The 24,637-nt window shown below is 48.9% G+C and overlaps 7 protein-coding genes across 7 annotated transcripts; 4 read left to right on the top strand and 3 right to left on the bottom strand.

Moving 5' to 3' along the window:
* Nucleotides 1–443: 443 nt before the first annotated feature.
* N7455_012650 (uncharacterized protein) lies at nucleotides 444–1,612 on the bottom strand (the record flags this gene model as incomplete). Its single annotated transcript, XM_065606939.1, has 4 exons — nucleotides 444–1,099; nucleotides 1,171–1,335; nucleotides 1,393–1,532; nucleotides 1,584–1,612. 4 exons carry the CDS (start codon nucleotides 1,610–1,612, stop codon nucleotides 444–446), a joined length of 990 nt encoding a protein of 329 aa, XP_065460105.1.
* Nucleotides 1,613–2,252: 640 nt separating this feature from the next.
* On the bottom strand, nucleotides 2,253–2,561 carry N7455_012651 (uncharacterized protein; the record flags this gene model as incomplete). Its single annotated transcript, XM_065606940.1, has 1 exon — nucleotides 2,253–2,561. The coding sequence occupies one exon, from the start codon at nucleotides 2,559–2,561 to the stop codon at nucleotides 2,253–2,255; it is 309 nt and encodes a 102-aa protein (XP_065460106.1).
* Nucleotides 2,562–3,832: 1,271 nt separating this feature from the next.
* N7455_012652 (uncharacterized protein) lies at nucleotides 3,833–5,453 on the top strand (the record flags this gene model as incomplete). The annotated part of the gene is made up of 7 exons (XM_040952809.2): nucleotides 3,833–3,987; nucleotides 4,127–4,150; nucleotides 4,211–4,327; nucleotides 4,381–4,412; nucleotides 4,471–4,588; nucleotides 4,646–4,842; nucleotides 4,905–5,453. The coding sequence occupies exons 1-7, from the start codon at nucleotides 3,951–3,953 to the stop codon at nucleotides 5,451–5,453; spliced, it is 1,074 nt and encodes a 357-aa protein (XP_040816986.2). The 5' UTR covers nucleotides 3,833–3,950.
* A 3,458-nt stretch (nucleotides 5,454–8,911) lies between these two features.
* N7455_012653 (uncharacterized protein) lies at nucleotides 8,912–10,664 on the top strand (the record flags this gene model as incomplete). The annotated part of the gene is made up of 4 exons (XM_040952557.2): nucleotides 8,912–9,209; nucleotides 9,261–9,334; nucleotides 9,430–9,514; nucleotides 9,592–10,664. 4 exons carry the CDS (start codon nucleotides 8,912–8,914, stop codon nucleotides 10,662–10,664), a joined length of 1,530 nt encoding a protein of 509 aa, XP_040816809.2.
* A 619-nt stretch (nucleotides 10,665–11,283) lies between these two features.
* On the bottom strand, nucleotides 11,284–16,723 carry N7455_012654 (DNA topoisomerase 2; the record flags this gene model as incomplete). Its single annotated transcript, XM_040952559.2, has 3 exons — nucleotides 11,284–16,170; nucleotides 16,237–16,569; nucleotides 16,646–16,723. The coding sequence occupies 3 exons, from the start codon at nucleotides 16,721–16,723 to the stop codon at nucleotides 11,284–11,286; spliced, it is 5,298 nt and encodes a 1,765-aa protein (XP_040816744.2).
* Nucleotides 16,724–18,904: 2,181 nt separating this feature from the next.
* On the top strand, nucleotides 18,905–21,775 carry N7455_012655 (putative GTPase activating protein (Evi5); the record flags this gene model as incomplete). Its single annotated transcript, XM_040952738.2, has 4 exons — nucleotides 18,905–19,252; nucleotides 19,320–19,930; nucleotides 19,994–20,350; nucleotides 20,419–21,775. 4 exons carry the CDS (start codon nucleotides 18,905–18,907, stop codon nucleotides 21,773–21,775), a joined length of 2,673 nt encoding a protein of 890 aa, XP_040817035.2.
* A 558-nt stretch (nucleotides 21,776–22,333) lies between these two features.
* N7455_012656 (DUF3405 domain-containing protein) lies at nucleotides 22,334–24,450 on the top strand (the record flags this gene model as incomplete). Its single annotated transcript, XM_040952813.2, has 5 exons — nucleotides 22,334–22,473; nucleotides 22,533–22,750; nucleotides 22,803–23,418; nucleotides 23,472–24,306; nucleotides 24,361–24,450. The coding sequence occupies 5 exons, from the start codon at nucleotides 22,334–22,336 to the stop codon at nucleotides 24,448–24,450; spliced, it is 1,899 nt and encodes a 632-aa protein (XP_040817066.2).
* Nucleotides 24,451–24,637: the final 187 nt, after the last annotated feature.

Here is a 24,637-nt window from a genome sequence, read left to right on the forward strand (position 1 = left end):
CTGCGATATTAGCGGGGTTTGGCCAACCATATCATCAGAAATATGGTTAGGGATTTATGCCTAATATCGAAACAAGATACCTAGGTAGATTAAGAAATTAAGAAATTACCCTCCAAAGCTTATATACACGAATGTTTATATCCTTACATACACCTGGGCAGGATAATGTATGTCCTTCATAACTACGTAGCCATGCATGGAAGAGAAATGGGAATTAAAAACGATGATGCATATGCATTATTTTGTTCGAATTGCCTGGATTTTAAATGCGTTCAAGCACTGAAGACATTTATTCTCTTTAAAAGCCAAATTATCATTGCAATGCCCAAAAACCCCTCGATTCCTCCACATATCGCGTAGTCCAGTTCAGAATGCCCTTCCCCTTGATAATGTCCACCAACGACACAATGAATTTTGATATATACTCAGAGTGACGGCTTCCCTTACTCAACATCCTCCTTGACCTTCGACTTGTCCAAGCTTCGGAATAGGATCCACAGCAGAATGATCGCTCCACCAAAAAGCCCTGTCAGAATGGCATACATCATGACCAGGTGGGGGTCCTTGGTGAGCGGAGTGAAGGCCAGGGCAAGACAGGTTCCGACCCCAGCCATAGCGAGCCAGATTGCTTGAACCAGGGTCTTCATACTCTTAGGCGCGTGGTTATAAGCATACTCGGTTCCCGGAGTAAGGCAAAACACCTCTGCCAATCCTCCACCAAAGTACGTCGGAACTTGGAGAAAGACCGAAACCTGGTTGGGGACAGTGTCACCATTGGAAGCAGCACATGGGAGTGGTGCATCGTAGCACGGCCCGGCCTGGTAGATGAGCATCTGAATCACTGTGGTGTAAACCATGGAGAGAGTTAGGCAGATGAATCCGACTGTCATCCGTGCAATCGGTCCAAATGAGATCCGGCGCTTTGTAACGTAAGGGTAGAGTCCCTTTTGAACGATAGGCGCAATGATGATCCCCGAGATTGGCCCAGCAATCTTCATCATGTCGTTCGGAATACCGTACGTGACCATCTGCCCAGCCTGAGAGATCAAGTTACTGAATATCTGGTTATAGCAGAGCCAGTGAATAGGGAACAAAAATCCTAGGTATATGTTAGCTTTGGTGGTATACTAGAAAGGGTACTAACTTACAATACTCGGCAGGTCAGCAGACTCCTCTTAATTTCTTCAATAAATGAATCTGCCCAGGGGACTTGTCGACCGTGTTGATGAAGCTGGGCATCTGGCTTTGCGGCATCCATTTTGAAGCCACTAGCGATCCCATATCGCAAGGCAGCGCATATCTGGGGCATAATGTTGCTTGTGGGCGAATGCCGGACTGTTTTATCCACATGTCAGCTAATCAATTCATTGCCGTGCTAGTAAGTGCGCTCACTAAAGTGCTTGTGACCGAGTAGTATCGGGATCAGGGCTAACCACATGGCGCAGCATGGGACCAAGTAAGCGAGCCAAAAACCAACATACCGTTCCAACAACGGTGTGCAATCGGCTACGAAACACACCACGTTAATAGCCCTGTTTTTAACGTTGGTTATGATGCCAAAATAAAGAGATCAATCTACTCACCAGTAAAAGACGTTGTAGATATAAGTCATGGCCAACTCTCGGCTGGTGACAACTCTCTTTCCCCCTTTCTGAGTCTTGATTCGAAACTCGGTCTCGTCATATTGGTCGGCTAAACGGTATCAGCCTTCAGACTGGTACACCCAAGTCTAAGAAATCGACTCATCAATAAATGGCACTACCGCAGTCTTGAATGCCCCTGATCCAACGGCCAGCAGTATCCAGCCAGTTATCACTCCGGCCAAAGCCGCCCCCTCATGAATCGCGACGGGCAGGGATGTCGCAAAAAGAGCAGTTGCCCCGATGGCCTCGATGCTGTTATAGTCTTAGCCATCAAGCAGACGGGTAAGCCAGGGTGAATATAAAGAAATAAAACTTCACAGTACATATCAGCGTATATCATTGTTTTGTAGCGCCCCAGCCAGCTATCGGTAACAACGGCAACAGGCACGGGCACGATATATGACCCGATGATTAGTGCATTGACGATGTTCGATGCAGTAGCCTGATGCAAGCCCAGTGCCCCCGGAACCACACCACCAGGTGCATTTTGCAGGTAATTCTCTGTATGTACAGTCAGTCGAACAACGTTGTAAATGGAGAGGTACCACGCACGTATAGGAGCGGTTACCCCGTCCCAGACAAAGCGTTCCAGAATACCCGCGAGGCATGCTACCCAGAGCCGAACCGAACTCTGTCAACGACATGAAGGAGATCGCGCACTTCGTCTTCGGTGGCCACGCGACCATCATCGTTATCTGTCGGGGTAGGTATACGACGATTTGCATGGAGAGAAGCATGGTCTTGGAGCTCAGAAGAAAGACCTGAATCCTGTTCTATTTTCGGCAAAGAAAGATAGGCACAGGCATCAATATCATCGCCCGCATTCCGAGCTTGGGGAGCTATCACCAACCGTGGCTGTAGGTTTAGCTCTGCGGTGATATCCGCAGAGCCGTGCGCACCGGACATAGAGCCCGACATTTTTGAATGTAGATTTTGTTTGGTGGCAAGGACACTTTTGATTTAGTTGACGAGAATTTTCATGTGGAGGCAGAGACTGTAGACTAGAAGAGAAAAGACGGTCTAAAACCCGGGGAATTCGGGGCCGTCAGGCCTTCTTAAAGGTATTCGGATTTAACGACGACAGGGATTATATCCCCATGACAGGTGATCGGGACTAGCTTCAGCATAGATAGGGAGAAGACAGGCCAATATAAACGGACGTAGTGGCTTGATGTAACCCTAAAGCACACATCCCTGCTCTTATCGTGCGCTCCTCTCGGACTTTTCGAGTTGGAGTTATTGATCAACCTTGGAAAGGATACCCAAATCTTTCTTCATCTAGACAAACAATATTGGGGGCTATTTTTCACATTGTATCCCATCCTCGAATATAATAGCTCGTCATCAACCCCCTCCACTCTTCTATGTTTGGCTACTATGCACATCATCCCATACATCAGCTGTCTTTTATCACAGTGCTGGGAATACATAGACACAAGATGTGGTCCACCTGTAACGACGAAAAAGAGAGCGGTTATTCCATGACAAAAATCGGCGAACTGGAATACTCCAACCATCATTAGGAATGGCTTATAGAGATTTGTACCTGATATGGAACCGAGATAGATTAAGAAGTTAATCTTAATAGTTTATATCGTAGGTATAGCTAGGTAGGATAGCCTGTATCCTTTATAGATATTGCAGTATATAGTCAAGAAGCGCTTAGAGTTAGGTAGAGTTAGGTAAAGTAGTTACTTATGATTGGTTGTATAAAGTGTATGAAGTCATAGCTAGCACATCGATGGACATTGTGCGGAGTACATATATAGCTTCGCGTGGATGAACACTACGGAGTATAATTAGTGCATATGTATGTCATAGCAAAAGTACATAGTTCAAGGCTAGAACGTAATGGTCTTTGGAAGTGGCCTGATAGAGTGTTATGGAGTATAACTAGCCGTATAGTTACATAGTTAGTTCGACGTACTTGTAAAGTGCAATAGACCAGAATCACGATATTATTTAGTATTCCCAGTGTCAATTCCTAATATAAGTCATTTCCCAGTAGAATCAAGGTAAAATCAAGATTTCAGTCGTACATTCGTCATCCATCAGAGATATGAAGACAACTTGATCCATAGCTATTTCGGGCTTGGCAACGCACATGACAGCATCACAACAACCTTGGTCAAATCTTCCCTTATCTTTTTCTGTGCTCTCCTTCTTTTTCTTCTCTTCCTCCCCCCTTACCCCCCCTTTAATTTCTTTTCACTTCACGCCGTGACTCAGTTGATACGTTTCTTACGAATTTTCTAATTTCCCTTCTAAAAACTTCCCCTGAAAGTGCTCCTCACAAATATCACCGTTATGGCTTCTGGTGACGTGACCTACCCTAACACGGGCAGTAAGGTAAGAAAATCATCAGGACACATCAATTCTGCAGAATGAAGATGCTAACCCAATCATCTTGCAGTATTATGCTCTTTTCTTTTTCCTAGATTCCGTGGCCATAGGAGACTGACCTTGACCCCTCCTGCGCTCAGGCATCAGCGATGCTATTACCAAGGGTAAATAGGAATCCGGAAGTCTCCGAAGCCACCAAAGCATGCTGACCAGTTTCTTCACAGGCCCAATTGTCGATAATGTGAAGTCCGAAGCATCCCGCACCGGCGATGAGCTTCGCGATCTGAAAAACTCGCGTGTGACCCCTTCAACCACCACCGCCGATGGTCAACCATTGACCCGTATGTCACAAGAACTGGATTGATTTGATAGCGGGATATTAACGAGTGTCTAGCCTACCACTCCTTGATGTATAGCCTTCTGAGCGTGAGTTGTCGCCCGAGCCTTCGATTTGGATAGCTTGCTAATCTCTGTGTGTATATAGTGGGAACAACCCCGTGCGACCGCCGTTTCCTACGCCAGCGTGATCTGTTTCATCTTCGCCGCCCGTTATCTGCCTCTCCTTCGCTGGGCCTTCAAGTTCCTGTACATGTCGTTGGGATGTGAGTTGGTCGCGTGACCTACGGTCAACAGAGTGGTCGGTTAACAATTGTGTATAGTGACTGCCACCGTCGAAGTTGCTGGCCATGTTATTCTCAAGCGGGGAATCGCCAGTGGATTCCGCCCCCGCCGTTACTACACTGTCCCCAAGGAGACCGTTGAGGCTGTCCTCGAGGACTTTGAGCAGCTTACGGACTTCTTCCTGATCGAATTCCAGCGCATCCTGTTCGCTGAGAATGTCCTCCACACTATTGCGGTAGGTTGCAACATGTCAAGAACGAAGACGAACCAAAAAGGCAGAGACTAACACCTTGTCAGGCTTTCGCTGCTGCTTTCACCGGCTACTGGCTGATCCGCTTCGTTCCCTTCTGGGGCTTGGCTGTGATTGCCGTGACCACCACATACTTTGCCCCCCTTATCTACATCAGCAACCGCGAGCTCATTGACGAGCAGATTGCCAACGCCCAGGAGATCATCAACTCCCAGACCAACCAGCTTCGGGATATGGCTGGCGAGCGTACCTCGCACGCCACCGGCTTGATGAAGCAGTATGTCGGCGAGTACAGCTCCAAGGCTCAGGGTTACATCCCCTCCCGCCGCTCTACCTCCCCAGAGGCGACCAAGCTTGTGAGCCCGATCAAGCGTGAGACCGTTGTCGAGTCCGCCAAGGCCGAGCCCATTGCCGAGCCCATTGCCGAGCCCATTGCCGAGTTCACTGCCCCTGTTGTCGAGCCCGCCGTCAAGCACGAGGACTTCCCCGAAGCCCCCACCGCCGCTCCTATCGCTCAGGCTCTCGAGTCTGACATTGTTGCGTCTGTGGAGCCGGCTGAGCAGGCTGGTGACCGTGAGCCTCTTCTGGCTGTTTGAATAGGCCCCAATGATACTAGGTCATCTTAACCGGGAATATTAATCGGGCTCAAATTTGAGCGTCAATCAAATATTCTTGAATGGATATCGTTATTTTGGCCATGACTATTGCTGGATATGCCGAATGGCACGTGAGACCGTGTTTTGAGTCACCTGTTCCTGTTGGGGATCCCTTGGGAATACATGAGCTCTGATCGCCAAATCCTCGTGTCGACGACGAACAAAAAATCAAGGAGGATTCTTGAGCGATGAATGAGCTGTCATGTCTCTTGTTTCCCCCTTTGCGTTATTTTATCTCATCCGCCCTAACACCCTGGACATTTTTATTAGTCGACTTCTTTTCTCCAAACACCCCTTGTCTATGTCTTCTTGGGTTCATATTGTTTCTAATGGAATCACATTTACATAAATTCATGATCTTAACTTGGCTTTTCATATATTCCCAAGATATCACTGCCGTGTGTCCGTCCTCGAGCCTCACGCAGGGACCTCGACCACTATCTAGGCAACTATCACGAAATTTATTGTATACGTACCATTCACTACTCATCAACTCACTAGGAAACTAGATCCAGTCCATATCCTGCCACCTCCATGCGTCATGACTCCCATATTAATGCACAAAAAGCCTCGATCCAACCCACTTGGGTAGTTGCTCACAATTCCATGCAAGTGGCCTTGATCACCCAACAGTGCAAGGCAGCCGTTGAGTTTCATCCCGGTCCACCGACCCGGCTCCCTATTCGCCGCATCGCAATTCGGGCCAGCCTGTGACGGTTTTGTTTTCCTTTTCATCGTGCTTCCCCTCTCCCTCGAAGACTTGCCTTGTTCAGTCGTGCTCGGAACTGTGTTTCCCCCTCCACCTCTCACACCCCATATACCCCGGATTCGAGGGCTGTAGTACAGATCAGTGTTGTCTGATATCTGCGGGTGAGGGGTATATTTTGTGAATCTCAACATCCTCTTGAACTTGAACCAAGTATGGGGGGGTGGGTTCAGGTCCGGTTTGTATTCTGTGATCAAACCTCTTTGTGATAGAAGTCAGTCTTTCTATCGAGTCTTGCAGGATCATGTGGGTATAAACGCTCCGTGTATTCTGTATTCCTTGTCCACTATTGAGATCGAGACCTTACTGTCATGATGCCACAACATCTTCAAGACTGTTCAGCTCTGATCTGAACGATGAGTATGTCGGCTTCTTGATAAACATGTGAAAAGACGAAAACACCTCCAAGGGCAACCTGAAAGAGTCTGTTACTATGAGGCTCGATTATAGTTTATGGAAATGAATGAGAAGGGAAAAATAGCTTGAAAAAGGCCTAAACACCAACAGCAGCATCCCGATTGAGACATGGCTTCTTGCCCCTTTTCCAGAAGCCCGGGATCCGATACGCGTCGCAGATGGGGGACACGCATGTCCGGGTTTACCGCTCTTTGGGGGGTTTAATAGAGAATGTTTAGCCAACACCAGAGTGTCTAAGACATTAGAAACCAGTCTTCGTTTCTGGGCTCTCATATCGGTCTCGGCTGTTGGCACTCTTTGCAGACCGACTCCAATGCAATTAAGCCCATCCCCCCTCGAAAACTAGCCCGGTTGTGTTGACATCTAGTTGACACCTCAGTCCTCGACCTTTGCAGTCTCTGACCAGATTGCATAGCGTTCTGCCGGCGTTTATATGCACCGTTTTCTGCGGTGCTCTGTTATGCTGCCCCGGCCCGCAACCGATTGGTGGAAGGACCCCTTGTACCTGTTGGAAGTCTTATGCAGACCACACTAGACTGGCAGGTGGGTACAATAGCGGGTTGCAAATCGGACTGGGAGAAGTCAGTGTGACACTTACGGTCTAAGTCAGTTCAAGCAGAGAAAAAAAACAAAACATAAAGACAGGAAAAGTGGGCTTCAACAGCCATCAACGTGTCGGACTATTGCATAGAAGGATGCATGGAAAGTTCTTTGAAGTCGTTATTATGTCTCTTACACCTCCGGAGAGCCCATGTCTCTGTTATATGCACGCCCTCATACTTCAATTAGCGGTCTAGTTGAGAGTCCGGAAGGTCTTAGATTGGATATTCAAACAAAAAAGGCAAAAAGAGAAGTGCGGTGTGAAACTGCATTGACTGCATTGAATAGATAGTAGAGAACTACTCCAGTCCTTTCTAATAAGATCACCATTTGTTTGACCATGTCATTCAGCTTTACCCCATCTATCAAATGTATAGACCTGTACAGGGTACACTGTATAGGCATGGAAGCGTGGCACCTAAGTGAACATCCCTGTCGCTTTTCCCAGAATCTTTGATGTCAGAAGTTTATCTTTGCAGCACAGCTTTTCTCAGATGCACTTTACGGACTCGCCAGGCAATGCAGCTTCCAGTCATACAAGGAGCAAGTTGCCCTGCAGCTTGCCGTGGGTCTGAGACCTCTTTGAAGCTCATCCTGTTGAGCCACCATGGGGTATGTAGTCTCTGATTGGACCATTAAACTGGTGTCCTAATGCTCCGGTTGCTGCGGTACTCTGGTTCTAGTCCGATGCCAAGGACGATCTGACCTGGGTTCTTCGATAAGATTCTGAAGAAAAGCACCTTGGAAAGGTGGGACAACGGTTGAGCTCTCTACCCCGGGATATTAGGGTATTGATAGCATAGCTTGGTATGACGATAGTAGGTATTTGTATGTACCTATTGCCGCTACGGGCTGTTTGCATGCAGCGGTGACTCCCTGCGTTTCCAAATGAAATCCAGGATATCCACATGGTCCCTGAAACGGTTGCTGCCATGCTTTTCTTTCACTGATCTCTTTCGGGGTGAGAGGCTTGGGTAGTCGCAGTTGTGAATGTGAAACAGGTTATGCCTCGAGAGATGAGAGACACAGGTCTCAAACCATCTGTATTCTGTATTCTGTATTCTGTATTTTGTAATTGCTTCCAGGGGTATCGATAGAAATCAATGCACACTGCATCATCAGTCCAAAGTCGAAGATCATTGGAACTTTCACTTCCACGCGGAAGAGACAAACAGCCCGTGGACTCGTCCGACTTCAAGGACCCTTGTGATATGAGGGAGATAAAGAGAGAGAGAGAGAGAGAGAGAGAGGCAAAGAATCGGTGAAGCCCATTTACTTTCCCTCGTGTCAGACACTCTCCGAGTTCTTCTATTCACCGCTGTATTCTCTGTCTCTGTCTCTGTCTCCTCGAAAAGTTGTCCGTATTTGCCAACAAACAACTCCTGTGCATGTACTTTCACCTCTAGGAAAGTTGTGCGAAACAAACCTTCGAACAAAGGTCTTGGATTGTCTTGCTTTACTTTGTTTTCTTCTTGCAGGTTTGACTTCTCTGTCTCTTAATCCTTCTGGAAAGCACCCTTTTGTTCCAGGAGACATTAAGCACCTTCTTTTCCCCCGGAGACTTCGTACTTCTTCAACTCTTTCCTTCTTTCAAGGATAGCACTTGAACTTCTTAATGCTATCTATCAAATCCCTTCTGAATCCTCAGCCTGAAAGGCGAATTCCATACCCTTCCTTCCCTGCCCCCCGTGAGAAGCGGAAGATGGCCAAGGACGCCCCAGTTTTCCGTCGTGGCAAGATTCAGGGTGAGTGCCGCTATCCTCCTTGCGAGGAAAGAGATGCAGAGCTGGAGAAGGCTCACAGAGAGCTGTCGTTGCGTCCCATGGGCAACATCGCCGACTATCCTCGTCATATCCCCTATGCCAGCGACAAGAAAACCTTTCAAGAAAAGACCGGCCGAAACAGTTTCCATGGTATGTGCCGTTCAACATGTTTTGATATTCACGTCTGACCCTTCCATCTAGTCTTTCAATACACATTCCAAATACCTGGCGAAGAAAAGGAATGGCATGTTATGTGGGACTACAATATCGGCATCGTTCGGATTACACACCTTTTCAAATGCAATGGCTACTCCAAGGCAAGTTCATAAGCCAACTCTTTCATATCTTCGGGATTTCTAACTCGTTATAGACCACCCCAGCGAAGATGCTAAACCAGAACCCCGGTCTCCGAGATATCTGCCACAGCATCACCGGCGGAGCACTTTCCGCTCAAGGTACGATCTTTATACCCTCTTCTGATATCAACCGATCCCTTGGATAGCTAGGTCTAATACTATTGCTTTTCACATAGGATACTGGATGCCCTACGAAGCCGCCAAAGCTATGGCAGCGACCTTCTGCTGGAGAATCCGATACGCTCTGACTCCACTGTTTGGCACCGAATTCCCAGCCATGTGTATCCCCCCAACGGACCGCAAAACCCATGGCCGCATGGTCATCCCACCAGAGATCGTGCAGCGTGCCACCAACACCTCCAACTACTATCGCTCTTTGGAGATGAAGTCCAGCACCGGAGGTAGCCCCCCGGTAATCAACACACCTTCCTCGACACATACCCTTCTCCATGGCATAGGAATATTAACCCGACAAGACTCGTCCCTGACATTGCCCCCGCTCAAGATCCCGCGCGCCAACTATGCTGAGAGTAACCCCAGTGCCCGGGACTCCTCTATGGAGCCTTACTGCATGTCGCCCAAGAGCCAGTCACCTATGTCTACCTTCACCCCCATCAACCCCCCACGCAGCTCCAACGCGATGCCCCGCTCGCGGGTTGAGTCGCCCCGTACTATTCTCCGTGCTATCTCAGATGCTATGCGCCCGGAGAATGTCCCTGGGGGTATCAGCGAAGACAGTGACACTGAGAGTGATGGCTCGTCCAACATGTATTCCACCCCAAACTGTCCTTCTGTGGATGGACAAATGGAAACCGACAAGCTTGGTGGTCTTGATGATCCCACCAACGCCGCTTCGGATGTGGCTGCCATGCAAAGCGACTACGATGACCTAACTGAATCGGATGATGATTGGCAAATGGACGATGCTAACGATGAAGACTACCGTGGACCCCCTCTCAAGAGGACCCTTGGTGGAGCTTCGTTTGGCAAGGACGGTTCTATAAGTCCTGAATCCCAGACTAAGAAGTACCCCAGTCGGAAGTCCCGAGCTGCACGTCCTGAGCCGTCAGGTCACTTCACCCGTGAGGTAAAGGCTGCTGAAGCTCTTCTTCATCTTCACATGAATGAGCTTGAAAGCACCGGAACTGACACCGAGATGGACGATGACGAGTTGACCTCACCTGTTGGCCCTCGCTCTCTTGATGGTGACGAATCTCGTAGTCGTAAGCGACGTCGAGCTTCGCTTTGATGACCGATTGCGCTACAATTTGACATGGGAATGGCGTTTACGGTCTACGAGCTGAGAATCTTTGTGTGGCGGTGCTGTCTCTATGCATTTTGTGAGGAACGTTTGTGATTTTGATGACTTTACTTAGAGTTGAGGGTTTGCATGTTCAAGTCATTGTCTCCTTTGTTTGATTCGCATGAAACACGAGTGAGGAACTTGATGGATTAGTTGATACTGGAGGATTTTAAGCAGCCTGACCAAGGCTACAATGCAACTTCATTTTCTTTGATAATTCCCATGGCAGCCTTGGAATGGACTAGACTGGACGGCGTTAGGTGTGGAATGGAAACTCGAGAGACGAGGCTATGATTTTATTTCTTTGCCCTACGTTTACCTTGTTTGCCAGCATTAGTGCCTACAACTGCATAGTAGACGCCACTGAAAGATGAGGGATCTACGAATGAAAAGATTAAAGTTAAACATCTCGTATTCGCCTTGCATGCACTGGCTCTGCCAGATCCCCATAAAATATCAATAAACTAAGACATGGAGATGAAAGAAAATAAAACACAATAGAGGGCACTGCAAAAACGCGAGGGGAACATTGCAAATGGGCTTCTGACCCTCACTACTCCACTACTTAGTCGCTCTCATCTTCGTCTTCGTCAAAGTCGTCGGCCGATGCTTCTTCATCGCTGTCATCCTCAATGACATATGACTTCTTCTGCTGTGTGGCCCCACGACGAGCAGGACGGCTTGTAGCGGCGCGACGGGGGGCGGGAACGGGCTCATCGTCGTCCAAAATATCCACATTCACTTTGCCCATTGGCGAATCCAAAATGTCGTTAGCCATTGCATCGATGTCATCCTCCGAATAATCATCTGCGATCTTCTTGCTTGCCTTGGCTTGCTTAGAAGCATAGGCCTTGGCCGCCGGGGATAAAGTCGGGGGAGCAGACTTGGGGGCGGGCTTTGCAGCTGGCTCTTTCTTAGGGCGACCACGGGCCTTGGGTGCCGCGGTGGCGGCCGGGGCCTTCGGGGCAGCCTTGGCTTTGGGTGCAGCTTTACCCCGAGCAGTTGGCTTGATGGGCTCGTCATCCTCGTCATCCTCGTCATCAACCTCTACGACCTTGGGAGCAGCCTTTGGCGCAGCCTTGGCCTTGGGAGCAGCCTTGGCCCGAGCAGTTGGCTTGACTGGTTGGTCCTCGTCGTCCTCTTCATCGTTGTAGTCGGGCTTGACGTCCTTAGGCTTGACCTGGATGGAGCGCCGTGGGGAGTTTTGAGGAATGAGCTTGCTGTAGTCCGTCTCATCCGGATCAAAATCGTCGTTGACCTTGGAAGACTTCGCGGCAGTCTTCACGCTGGCACTGCTTTCCGAACGGGGGCGCTCCGTAAAGAGTTGTCGAGAATCGGTGGCCGAGTCACCACCAATGCCCTTGACCATCATGCTAACGTCTCCAAGAAGATCATCACCGTTATCACTATCAGAGTCGCTAGGCGCCGAGTACTTCACAGGCTTGCGAGAGCGAGAAGACTGCACTGCGGGCTTGGAAGCCTCGGATTTGGCAATCTCCAAGAACTCGTCATCCGAGTCCTCTTCGATCTTGGCCTTGGGCTTAGGTCCTCGTTTAGCGACCGGTTTGGCCGCTGCCTTGGCGGCTGGTTTGGGCTTTGGCACCTCATCCACATCTACGTCCATCGTGTCATCAGCTGGCTGAGCTGATGCCCGCGAGGCTTGGGGAACATCGTCGATATCGATAAAGTCATCTTCTTGTTTAGGCAGAGTCTTAGGCTTTGAGGCAGCACGGCTCTTCTTCGGAAGGATCTCCATGTCCATGTTGAATTCATCGTCCGAGTCAACAGTTCCATCTGCTGCTGCTGGTGGTGTTGGTTTGCTCGGGGCTTGATTGAGGAAATTCATCAAGCTGTTTTTGGGCTGCTCTTTTTTCTTGGCCGCGGCGGCCTTCTTCGTCTTAGGGGCCCCGAAGTCTTCGTCGTCCGGATCATCACCGTTAGCAGCCTTACGCTTGCGCGAAGCCGCGACACGACCACCACCAGTGGCCAGCTTGGCTGAGACACGACGGCCCAAGCTAGCCACCTTGCGGGCTCGACGGTCCTCATCTTCAAGCTGGAAGCGCCACTCCTTGATGAACTCCTCCAAATCGTGGGTCCAGATGTCCTCCTTAGACAGCTTAATCAAGACGTCGACCTCTGTTTCCTTATCACCAATCTGGCGACGAAGCTTCTCCACACGCTCTTGGGTCAGCGACCACATAGGCATACCCAGAAGGTAGTCAAATGAGCTGGATAGCACTTGAGCCTCAGCATCATCTGACTCCTCTTCTCCTTCTTCTTCTACCACAGGCTCATCTTCGCCCATCTTGGCAGCCTCGGCCACCTTGGCAATTGGCTTGAAGCCCTTCTCCTTTAGTTCAGTGATTAGAACAGGCTTCTTCTTCTTGGAGATGACCAATTTGCCATCGATAATCATCTGCACGAAGCGAGCTTGGTTGCTCAGCTTCTCCAGCTCTCTCTGTAGGTCGTTAAGTTGGAACTGCTTGCGTCGCTCATAATATTTGAGACGGACGACATAGAACTCCTTGAGAATGTCATCGACAGTGGCGTACTTGGTGATGCGACCCTCGGGATCGAAAGCCACCAAATTGGTTGTTGCAATCGACTTGGTCAGCTTGAATTTTTCTTCCAAGCCTTCAGTCAGAGCAACCTTCATGTGTTTCTCGTCGAGCTGAATGATGAAGTGGACCTTGGTGTGAGTGTTGTAGTCCCTATAATCCTTGATGAAGGATGGCACCTTCTCCGCCTTGATGATTTCCTCCAGCTTGTCCTTGAAATCTTGTGTCCAAGTTCGAATGGGCAATTCGGTGATCTCGATTTCCTTGTCACCACATTCCCTGATGATACCACTGAATTTGTAGCGATCCCCACCAACGGCCACAACCTCGCCGGTGAACCCACGGAACCAAGGCTGCATTGGCTCAGTAGGCTCGCCGGCCATGAGGCGCTTGAGATTGTTCACAACATCCTCAGGATTGTAGTTGGGAATAGAAGAACTCCAACCAGTTCCGATACCATCTGCGCCGTTGATCAAAATCATCGGGACGACAGGCATAAAGACCTCGGGCTCGATCTTCTTGCCATCGTCCTCGTTATATGTTAGTAGAGGTTCGTCGGCCGTATGGAAAACCTTGCGTGCAAAGGGGGACAGGCGAGTGTAGATGTAACGAGCACTGGCACAATCACCACCACCTTGAAGTCGACTACCAAAGTTTCCACTGGGCTCTAGGCAGTTGATATTGTTGGAGCCAACAAAGGTCTGGGCCAGACCGACGATAGTCTGCTGAAGGGAGACGTCACCGTGGTGGTAGGCTGTCATTCCGGATACATGACCTGCTAGCTCAACCACCTTCATGTCCTTCTTTAGATTGCGGCGGAAACAGGTGTGAAGTACCTTGCGCTGACCTGGCTTCAAACCATCCACGACGGAAGGAATCGAACGTTGGTTATCCGCCATACTGAACAGAATGAGCTCCTTGTTGATGAAGTCTGTGTATGTGATCTTCGCCACGGAATGGTCCAGATATGTGCCGGGCTTATATTGACGAAGCCACTCTTTACGCTCATCTGCCTTCTTTTTAGAGAAAGCCAGCTCGATGAGTCCGGCTTCGCCGTCTTGCATGGTGTGGAACTCTTTGAGATGACGATCGAGGTCGCGGAAATAGACCTGCGCATCTTCTGTGGTGCTGGTTCCCAAACCCTTGTAGTATTTGTGGTCCCAGCCGCGTTCGTGTTTGTGAGCTTCACGCCATTCTTCATGTTCGGGCATGGTGAAGAACGATTTCTGCTTGGTCGGGTTCTTTGGGTCGCCCTTCCAAACCTTGATGATAGGAGTAATGAACTCAATGAGGAACTCAGGAATCTTGAGCAAGCTTGGGAACTGCGCTTGAAGGAAATTGATGAGCAGACCCTTGATGTGACTGCCGTCGTGATCCTGATCAGTCATGATCATGAGGTGGCCATATCGCAGTCCCTTGGTCTCAGTGTACTCTTTCTTGTGCTGGAGACCAATGAAGTTCTTGATGCTTTGGATCTCCACGTTCTTTGAAATTTGGTCAAAAGAAGCATCACGAACATTAAGAAGTTTTCCGCGCAGGGGGAAAACACCGAACAAATCCGGTCCAACAACTGCTCTGCCTGCCATGGCCAATCCCTTGGCCGATTCACCCTCAGTCAAAATGAGAGTGCAGTGGTGACCCTCTCTGGTACCAGCTTTGTTGGCGTCGACCAACTTTGGGTTGTTCATACGGGTGCGTCGGCCAGTATCACCCTTCTTCAAGATCTGATCGGCTTTTTGCTCCGCGAAGTGCAGAATATTTGACATAACCTCGGTCTTCAAGACCTTCTTGTAGAAATCTTCATCAAGGGGGCACTTGCTACCGAACTGACTAGCCTTGGTCGTCAACTGCTCCTTGGTCTGGGAGGTGAAGGCCGGGTTGACAATCAATGCCTTTACAAAAATGAAGATGTGGTTCCGAATCTGGGCCGACTTCAGAGTTGCTCCAGACTTGTTCTTCTTCTTCACCTGGTCGGCCAAGCGGGTACAGATCTGATCGGCGATATAGTTGACGTGCGTTCCACCCGAGGTTGTTGCGATCGAGTTGACAAACGAGACCTGTTGGAACGAACCATCCGAAACAGCAAAACCAATCTCCCATCGAGGATCGGGGCTGCATGTAATAATTTCATCCTTTGAGGGAGGGCCGTCGTCACCGCGCTCCTTGCGAATGGCTTTGGTGTACATTTCCATGTACTTTCGGAAATTGCGAACAGCGACGCGTGTGCCGTTTAATTTGACAGCAACATTGGCGGTACCCGCCAAGTCGTAGACTCTGCGCTTAACGAGGGATTCAAAGTCATCGTCGATGCCATCCATGCCGAATTTGGCAAAATCTGGCTTGAAAGTGACCTTGGTGTAGTCATCACCCTTGGCATCTGTGATCTTTGCCTTGCCCATCTTAGTCATGTTCTCAGTCCAGGTTTGCTTGTACTTCTTCTTTTGGCTGGAGTCCTGGGTTTCGAGAGTGAACTCTGTGGAGAAAACGTTACAAAGTTTGGCACCGAAACCGTTGCGACCTCCAGTCACCTTCTGTTGGCTATCGTCGTAGTTGGAAGAAGTGAGCAGATGACCGAAGATAAGTTCGGGCACGTAGATTTTCTCTTTGGAGTGGATCTCGATAGGAATACCACGTCCGTTGTTCCACACGCTGATTTCACCAGCCTCGCGATCAATCGTGATGCGCATCTCGTTCATATTCGCATCGTTGTGCTTGTTATCGGCGGCGTTGACCACAATCTCGTCAAAGATTTTGTAGAGACCGGGGACGAAAGACACATCGCGGTACTCCATCGACTCAGTTCCGGAGTTGTACACCCACATCTGCTGGGTGGTGCGTTCGGTGGATCCAATGTAGGTATCGGGACGTTTGATGATGTGTTCAAGTTGGGTGAGCTATATTTAAGAGTAGAGATAAGCATCCGGCCAAGATTAAACCAAGCTATAAGCTGCGCAACTTACTTTCTGGTACTTCTCTGATGCATTTCCACTCTTGCTCGCGCCATCAGCAGTAGCGTCTCCTCCGTGAGACTCATTTTCGACATCGGCCAGAGGCTTTGAGCCAGCTCTCTTGGGCGCAGCCGCTTTCTTGGCTTTGGGAGGGGTGTGGGAGAGCAGAGAATCAACATCGGACATTTGAATATCGGACATTTCGTCCTCGCTATCGGCCTTGGCCTTCTTCTTAGCAGCAGCTGTCTTCGCAGCAGGCTTGGCCTTCAGTGTGGTCTGGGTTGTCTTTTTGGCGGCAGGTTTGGCGGCAGCAGCTTTCTTAGGAGCCGCCTTAGCCTTGGGTTTCTGGGAGACGTATAATGTTAGTAATCAAAGTCAAGTCTCGTGTTGGCATATTGGCATATTAGGGGGAAATTCATACCGGTGCAGGCTCGGGAGCAAAGTCAGAGCTGCCTCCGTCATCCTCAAAGACCGAGGATTCCACCATGGAGTCGTCCATGATAAATACGAGTCAACAAGTGAAGCGCGATGGAGCGCTACGGGGAGGGGAAAAGGAGTCCAAGTCAGGCCTCGAAGTCGAAGCAAACGAATGATGCTATCATTCAATGTTAAAGAACGGATCAATCAAGCTCCGGCATGCTCAAGCCGGAAAAGGATAAAGCAAAGAAGCAAAAGAGAGGAAAAGAGAGAGACTACGCGGAGGGGAACCGCCTGTTGTTTTTTTTGCCCGGGGAAGTCGCGACTGACAGGGGGCGGTGGGCAGTTTGGAGCCACTCGGATCATCATTCTTCCTCACCGCCTGCAAACGCGCCCCAAATAGGCAATTCACAAACAAAATGAGAAAACAGAGAGTTCCCTTTTCCCTCACTTGGCATGTTTTATATCTTCACGTCAATTCATAATTGAGATCGACTCAGATATCTATATCTTTTGGACTACACGACATATCTTTGAGATGACAGATTCCTTGTTTTCATTTACTCAAATATCACAATTGAACTTAGCGCCAATGGTGAAGATCTAAATATAGTTTGGCAGGTGAAATCCGAGCACGGAGTACATACTCCGTAGATTCCTTCAAATGTCAAATCTGACTGAGTTCTATTTTCTTCTCCCCTTAACACAAAGATGGGAGTGGGGCAGTCTCCTATAGTCTTCCTGATTGTATGTCAATTTACGTTATCTATGGCACACTTGCATGATATGAACCGCCTACCTAGGGAACTTTGCACGCTTGGTGGGATATACTTATAAGTATAAAAGAGATATCCTCGCCTATAATACTGTCTGTAGTCTGCGGGGTCACGTAACCCTTGCATGACTCTGAGTACAATGTATAGTAGTCAACAGTGATGATACCCGTGGACAATGGGTGATTATGGTAATAGTCATTGAATGAAACCAAGATTCTTTCTCGCGGATATAAGTATTGGGTCAACATGGATAGCCATCAAGGCCACTCTGAAAATATACAATGTAGTTGTCGCGGAAAATAACCCAACCGCCTGGCGAATGGGATATACAGTCCTCAATCCGAGGGTCACACGGCCCTAAACAGCGGCACCCATTTTGGTTATCCTCCGTACGGAGTTCAAAATGGTCCAAGAACTTCCTCGAAATCTTGAAAAGTGGGCTGGAAACTATCCTAGCTTTGACAGGTGGACCATCATACTCTGTGGATCCCTGTGAGCAATCGACGGTGTGAGCCCCAGGGGGTACAGAAACCTGGAATATATGTAGTAGATCCCAAGCCTCCATGCAATCCTTTTTGGGTCAATTATGTATGATGTACGGAGTACGGGGTACGGGGTGAGCACACAAAAACGTTGGCCAGCCTCAATATTGAGATGAAACGGACAAGCCAGGGGGTGGTAATGGTATTTCAATATAAGCCGGAATATTTCACCAATAAAATTGGCTACGGATAAACTGATAGCCACTGAAAGTGATAAAAGATTACCGAACCACACTTTACTGTATCAAAGATTACAGGGTTGTATTGTACATAATGTGCCCCCTTTGACATTTAATCCAAATACAAGAGGCTGTACGTACCTGCAGGCAATATGCAGTTGAAATAGCGGCAAGACATACTCCGTACAGTCCCTACATATGTACATATAGGGATCATCATGACTTCAGGCATACTAGTATCACATATTAGGGTAGTACACTGTGCTAAAATCCTTCCGATGGTACTTAGTTTTACGTGGAACCATTATGGGTTGAACAGCTATAAAATCAATGCCACTATCTTACATTTGATACAATATTCAATATACATACGTAGTCACAATATTAATTTCCCAGATAATCTATAATATATCCATTTCAATGGTCAAACAGTCGGTGTATGAGGATGATCGACGGAGGCCGAGACTCCACGAGGGGAAAGCTAAAGGGGGGGCTAACGAAATAGGTGGGATCTCTCCTGACTCCCTTTTTTTTCTCCCTCCAGCCTTTTCTCTTCTTGTACTGGATACAAGTCTAGAATCATATCCAGGTCCCACTTCTGCTGGAAGGAATTGGTTTTGAAATACTCGAAAAGTGCTGGAAAGTGCATAGTTATGCAGTTGAAGCCCGCCTGAAAATAAGCCCCCCCCCTGCTATCCTCCGATATCAACGTCAACAACGCGTCTACATCCTTCCAATCACCTACTCTATTACCTATCGCGTCACAATGGAAGGTTCCGAGCCAGAATATCCCAGCGGCAGTCACGCGCCTAACCATGATTCGATGGTCACCGTCGCGTTATCGGATAATCAATCCAGTTCAGAGCACACCCAACCGGATTGGCGCACTCTTAACATCCCTCCAACTCCAGTGGAGATTACCCATCTTGAGAAGGAGAGCGAGGAGTCATTTGGACCGGTGCCATTACAGGACGCAGCGAGGACCACTCCCACTCCCGAAACCCGAGGCGCGGACAGGGGCAGACAGACAGGCGAGATGTTTGACAATGAGGTGGATTGGGAGAACCTTGATAAGACAGAAGAACAAGAACCGCGTGGGGAGGGGTCCGATGAAGTAAGTGTGACAAGCTTCCAAAGAATTCTGGAATCCGGGGGTGCTGACATTCTTGACCTAATTTTAGTCCACGGCCCTGCTCCTCGCTCGGCTCGAACAAGAAAACAATGCTTTGGCGACCAACCCCAAATCCGGGATACACGAGGTTCCCCATGGAAAGATACACCAGCGGCAATCCCGCTCTGAGTCACTACACCATATCAAGCGACTCATTAGGGATCCCACTCGGGCAGAGCTGCGATACTCGCAGTTACCCCCTCCTCCAATGACCGAGTTAGAGTTTTGGGCTGCACTTGTCGCCGATTACCACCAGACTGCCCAGCGTTTGCCGACATTGACCTCGAATAAGATTCAAGGGGGTGTGCCTCCGCCATTGCGAGGAGTGGTGTGGCCTAGCCTCGCGGGCGCACGCGATCCTAATCTGTTGAATGAATTCCAGAGACTTTCGGGCGAAAGCAGTCCGTACGATGGGCTAATTGGAAAAGATATCGGTCGCAGCTTTCCCAATGTTGAAATGTTCCGCGACCCGAACGGCGAGGGTCAACAAATGCTCGGGCGAGTGTTGCGATGCTTCAGTCTTTATGATACCAAGATTGGCTACTGCCAAGGTCTTGGATTTGTGGTAGGCCCTCTGCTCATGCACATGACAGATGCCGAGGCCTTTTGCGTTCTTGTCCGGTAAGGTCTCCTTGGACGATGATATAACCTGGAGAAATCGTGCTAATGTGTCACCTGTTTTAGCCTCATGGACCACTATAACCTCCGAACTTGCTATCTTCCAGACCTTTCGGGTCTTCACCTTCATGTTTATCAGTTCCAGAATCTGCTAGCACGGCACAGGCCGGTCCTGTTCCAACATCTCGAAGCACTGCACGTTGAGCCGGTCTATGTATCGCAGTGGTTCCTCTCATTCTTTGCGGTAGCCTGTCCGCTGCCGATGCTCCTTAGGATTTATGATGTCATCTTTTTGGAAGGCGCATGCGAGACATTGATGCGAGTCGCACTTTCCCTGATGCAGCGCAATGAGAAGAGAATTTTGGCCTGCAGCGAATTTGAGGACGTGATGCAACTGTTATTGTCTCGAAGCTTGTGGGACACGTAAGTTTTTAAGCGTCGCACAAAGCAAATCTTGGAAACAAAGAACTCCGCTAACCTGTGATATTCAGATACGCCTTCAATGCTGATGATCTTGTTAATGATTTCGTGTCTCTTACGTCTCTCGTGACGAATGAGAGTCTCCAAGCCCTTGAAGCCAGCTACAATCAGTCTAAAGGCTCCCCATCCGGACCCTCCTTCCCGCAGATGCAGGCAACGGCCTCTGGTTTCCTTGGACGGCTATGGGCTGGCTCGTCAAACTCTCATAATTCGGTCAAGTCACTCAATCCGAACACTAGCCCGTCACGTCAGAACAGTACCATTCGTCGCTCTACCTCCAAGCAGAGCCTGACGTCCACTCTCAACTCTATTGAAACCGCGTCCGACGCAAGTACTGCTGCCACCGAACTATCAACGGCTGGGGCTAGCGTCGATAATCAAAAATCGCGCGTGAAATCCAACATGTCTTCCCATCACAAAGACCGCGATCTTCACACTCAGATTGAAGAACTTTTGATGGCGCTCAGCGATCTTCAGCGCCAACAAGCTAACCTCACACGTGAACTACAACAGGAGAGAGAGGAACGGGAGGAAGACCATGCCCTGGCCAAGGAGCTGTTGAACCAAATCAGAGAACAGCCGACTGAGTCACAACCGGCCGAATTAGTAGCCAAAGCCCAAGCACGTTTTGAATCAGTTAAACCGAAGCGTGTTTCGATCACCCAGACCAAGCTCCAGCTCAATGACGACGTTACTCGATGGAAGGAAATGCACGAGGTGGAAGCCGGTCGTTGCTTGAACCTCACACGGCGCATCGACGATTTCGAGCAGGAGAACTCGTCCCTCAAAGACCAATTACGGGAAGCCCGAGGCCGGATTCAAGACGGTTACCGGGAGCGACAGCGGCTCGAGCGCATGAACCGGGAGCTGCGTACCCTCAAAACTCCTATATCCGAAACGCCGCTAGACACAACCACCTCCTCTGTGATTGACTCCGGGGAGGGTCAATCACCCACTAGTGGTCTGCGCGAGTTCAAACTAGCCCGCACCAACTCTGCCAAAAGTCCCACATATAACAGACGAACAAGCAGTCTGGGCCTCCAGAGCGTTTTGTCAACGGAGAGTAGCAAACCTGCTGCCGAAGAGGCGTTGCTCATGGAGTTGGTTACTGCTAAGACGGCAGAGGCGGTTGCTAGGCAAGAGCTTGAGGAAGTAAAGGGCAAGTTGGATTCATTCCGGAAAATGATCAAGTCCTCCCAGGCGGCCAATCCCGAAAACCGCCATTCCTTTGTTGGATTATCGCAGTCGCGAATCAGCTTGGCGAATAAATCTCCCATCGAAGCCTCGAAGACACTTGGGACACCGCCCAGCAACACTGGCGGTGGAGGATTCTTCAGTGGATGGGGTCGACGAACTGCGACTGACTAGTGAAATTCCATGATGGATTCTGGAAGAGATACGTGTAACCATATTGGAATGCCTGTCAAAGTGGGCTGATTGGAGTCATGTCTGTATCCGATGTTGGTTTATTATTTTGAGTACATAGCGATATCCCTATCAAGACGAGTACATATTCTGGCTGTTGAATTTTCCTCTATCAATTATCTATAAAATTAAATCAAATAAATCCAAGTAGGGCTACAAAAAGATCAACAAAGATAAAACAGCAGATCCGGGGACATCCGGATCTCCATGCCAGCCTACGAAAATCATTAATATCCTAAAAAGCAACTTCATATTGGCCAAAAGACTACAATATACTTAGGTAGGAATAATGCTTTAGTTCATATTCTTCCAGATATCCTTTCCTTTACTCCGTACTGGTCGGGTTTATCGGCAGTCTCCATTGTTCTCTCTCTACCATTGGCCGAACACAACATGTAGAGGAACCCAAGCCAAGCCACTAGTCCTGGGGGGACTCGCAAGAGCTACAAAACTTGCAAGGCTCCCAGATTAATCTTGAGATCTTGCAGACTTTAGATTCTCATGGATTTCTTCGCGGTGCTGCGGAGGTTTTTCGCTTCTCCAAGGCGTTTCGCTATTGCTGCCCTATGCCTGGTGGTGTTTTTGATTGTTCCTTATTACAGAGAAGCTCTAGTAGTTCCATTACGAGTGAAGCTGTCAAAGTAACTGCAGATCGCCCTTTTCGTGTTTCCCCTTATTGGTCTATTCTGATCTGTATCAGCCCTACAGAACAATCCGTTGACCCGTTCCCGAGCGATTATGCCGGTCAATCTCGACTTTCATCTCAAGTCATCAATGACCCCTATCCACTTTATGATAGTGCGGAATGGATATCGACGTCAAAGGGACCATATCAGCCATGCATTGGACCCCAAGGGCGACTCCTGATGCGCAAAGATGAAGATATGATGATGAGCGGGTTCCGCTGGAATGCTTCAGGTGCGAAGAGCAATAATCTAGGAATGGACGGAGAACTAATCAGAGGCTATAGGTTTCCCAACACCAATTTTTGGCTCATATGAGTCGTGGAATTTGAATAACAGTCTCTGCGCCGATCGCTATTCCCGATATGGCGCATATGGTTACCTTCAGGGCAACGAATCCACTCGACTCCATAATTGGAATGGTACATTCGGTTCCAATGAGGCCGCCGAAATAGACTGGGAACAGGTGGACTGGGCACATTTGCAACATGAGTGTCTACAACGCAATAGCGTTCGATATCGCACGCAACCGTCCGAAAGGAAGATATCCGCACTGTACAAGTCACTGGATTCAGATGTACAGCCTCGCGAGCCCTTGAACAAAACAGACAAGGCCCAGCCCCGGACAGCCGTTATACTGCGATCTTGGATCGGCATGAAATACACCGAGAACGACTTGTATCACATTCGATCTATGATGATGGAATTGTCACTCTACTCGGGTGCGGAATATGAGCTTATTCTCTTGATTGACTGCCAGGGGGAGAAATTACCCAAAGAGACTGATCATGCCGCCTGGAAGGCATTCAACGAGAAACATTTGCCACAGGAGCTGCGCAACCTGGCGGTATGGTTTAACACGGATATGTTAAACGATTGGTATCCTGGGATTGATGTTCATGTGTATGTGTGCGCGGCCCTCAGAGCTAGATTTTCCCTGCTGACATTTATATTAGAGCGATATTACAGTATTTCCAGCCCACACAGATATTCTCACGACTACACCCTCAGTACGACTACGTCTGGCAGTTTGAGATGGACTCGCGATATACCGGGCATATGTACGACCTTTTGCACAAGGCAACAGAGTTTGCAAAACAGCAGCCACGCAAATATCTCTGGGAGCGTAACTCTCACTTCTATATTCCTACTGTTCATGGCACCTGGGAAGAGTTCATGAAGAAGGTGGACGAGGAAATGCCTAAACATGACAACGGCAGTGTTTGGGGTCCTTGCCCCGCAGAGGGCATCGACATCGAAGGGCAAGCCATTATGCCCCCCGTGCCACACCCAGAAGATGAGCCAGGGAGCTGGGGTGTGGATGAAGAAGCTGATCTGATCACCTGGTTGCCCCATTTCAATCCAGTCGGTACGGACTGGCCTTTCCGTGATCGTGTCTTCAACTTCCCTCAAGATCAGGAGACTCCACGCTGGGCAGCTGTCGTGGCAATGTCTCGCATCTCGGCGCGACTTCTCGGTTTGTTGCATAAGGATAAGGTAAAATCCGGGGTTGGTCTCGCATCTGAGATGTCCCCTTTATCCTGGGCTCTGTACTATGGTCTGAAGGCGGTCCAGATTCCTCAACCGGTATATCACGATGCCAAATGGGACCCTGAGGAGTTGAACCGCCGCGCCAACCCGGGTGAACCTGGCAAGGTCAACGCTGGGTTCAACAGCATCTGGAGCTGGGGCCAGCATGACGATATCATATACAACACGACCTTCATGTTCAACTCTCGATTTTCGGAGAAGCTATACAGAACTTGGCTAGGTTATGACGGCGCCAAAGAGGTGAGTTCTTGCTCTTGGAGTCCTTTGACATGTTCTGGTGCTAATTGTATGCAGTGGGAGAAGGAAAACCCTCGAATCTGCCTTCCTCCCATATTTCTACATCCAGTCAAGAACCTCGAGTCCGTGAAGACGAAAGGCGTTTGATTCTTCACTCAGTCGAGCGTTTCTAGACATTTCGTTTCGATCATGGTCACTATACCCCAATTTTGATAGACTAATATACATACAAATAGAATGGCATTACACATGAGTCCATCTGTAATACCGAAAGCCAATTTGCTGAAATGACATTTTATGTAAGGTGAGAGAGACATGGCTTTCTTGTGAGTGA

This window comes from Penicillium solitum, assembly GCF_028829755.1.
Source record: "Penicillium solitum strain IBT 25940 chromosome Unknown utg000009l_segment0_segment0, whole genome shotgun sequence".
In the NCBI taxonomy this organism is placed as follows: Eukaryota; Fungi; Ascomycota; class Eurotiomycetes; order Eurotiales; family Aspergillaceae; genus Penicillium; species Penicillium solitum.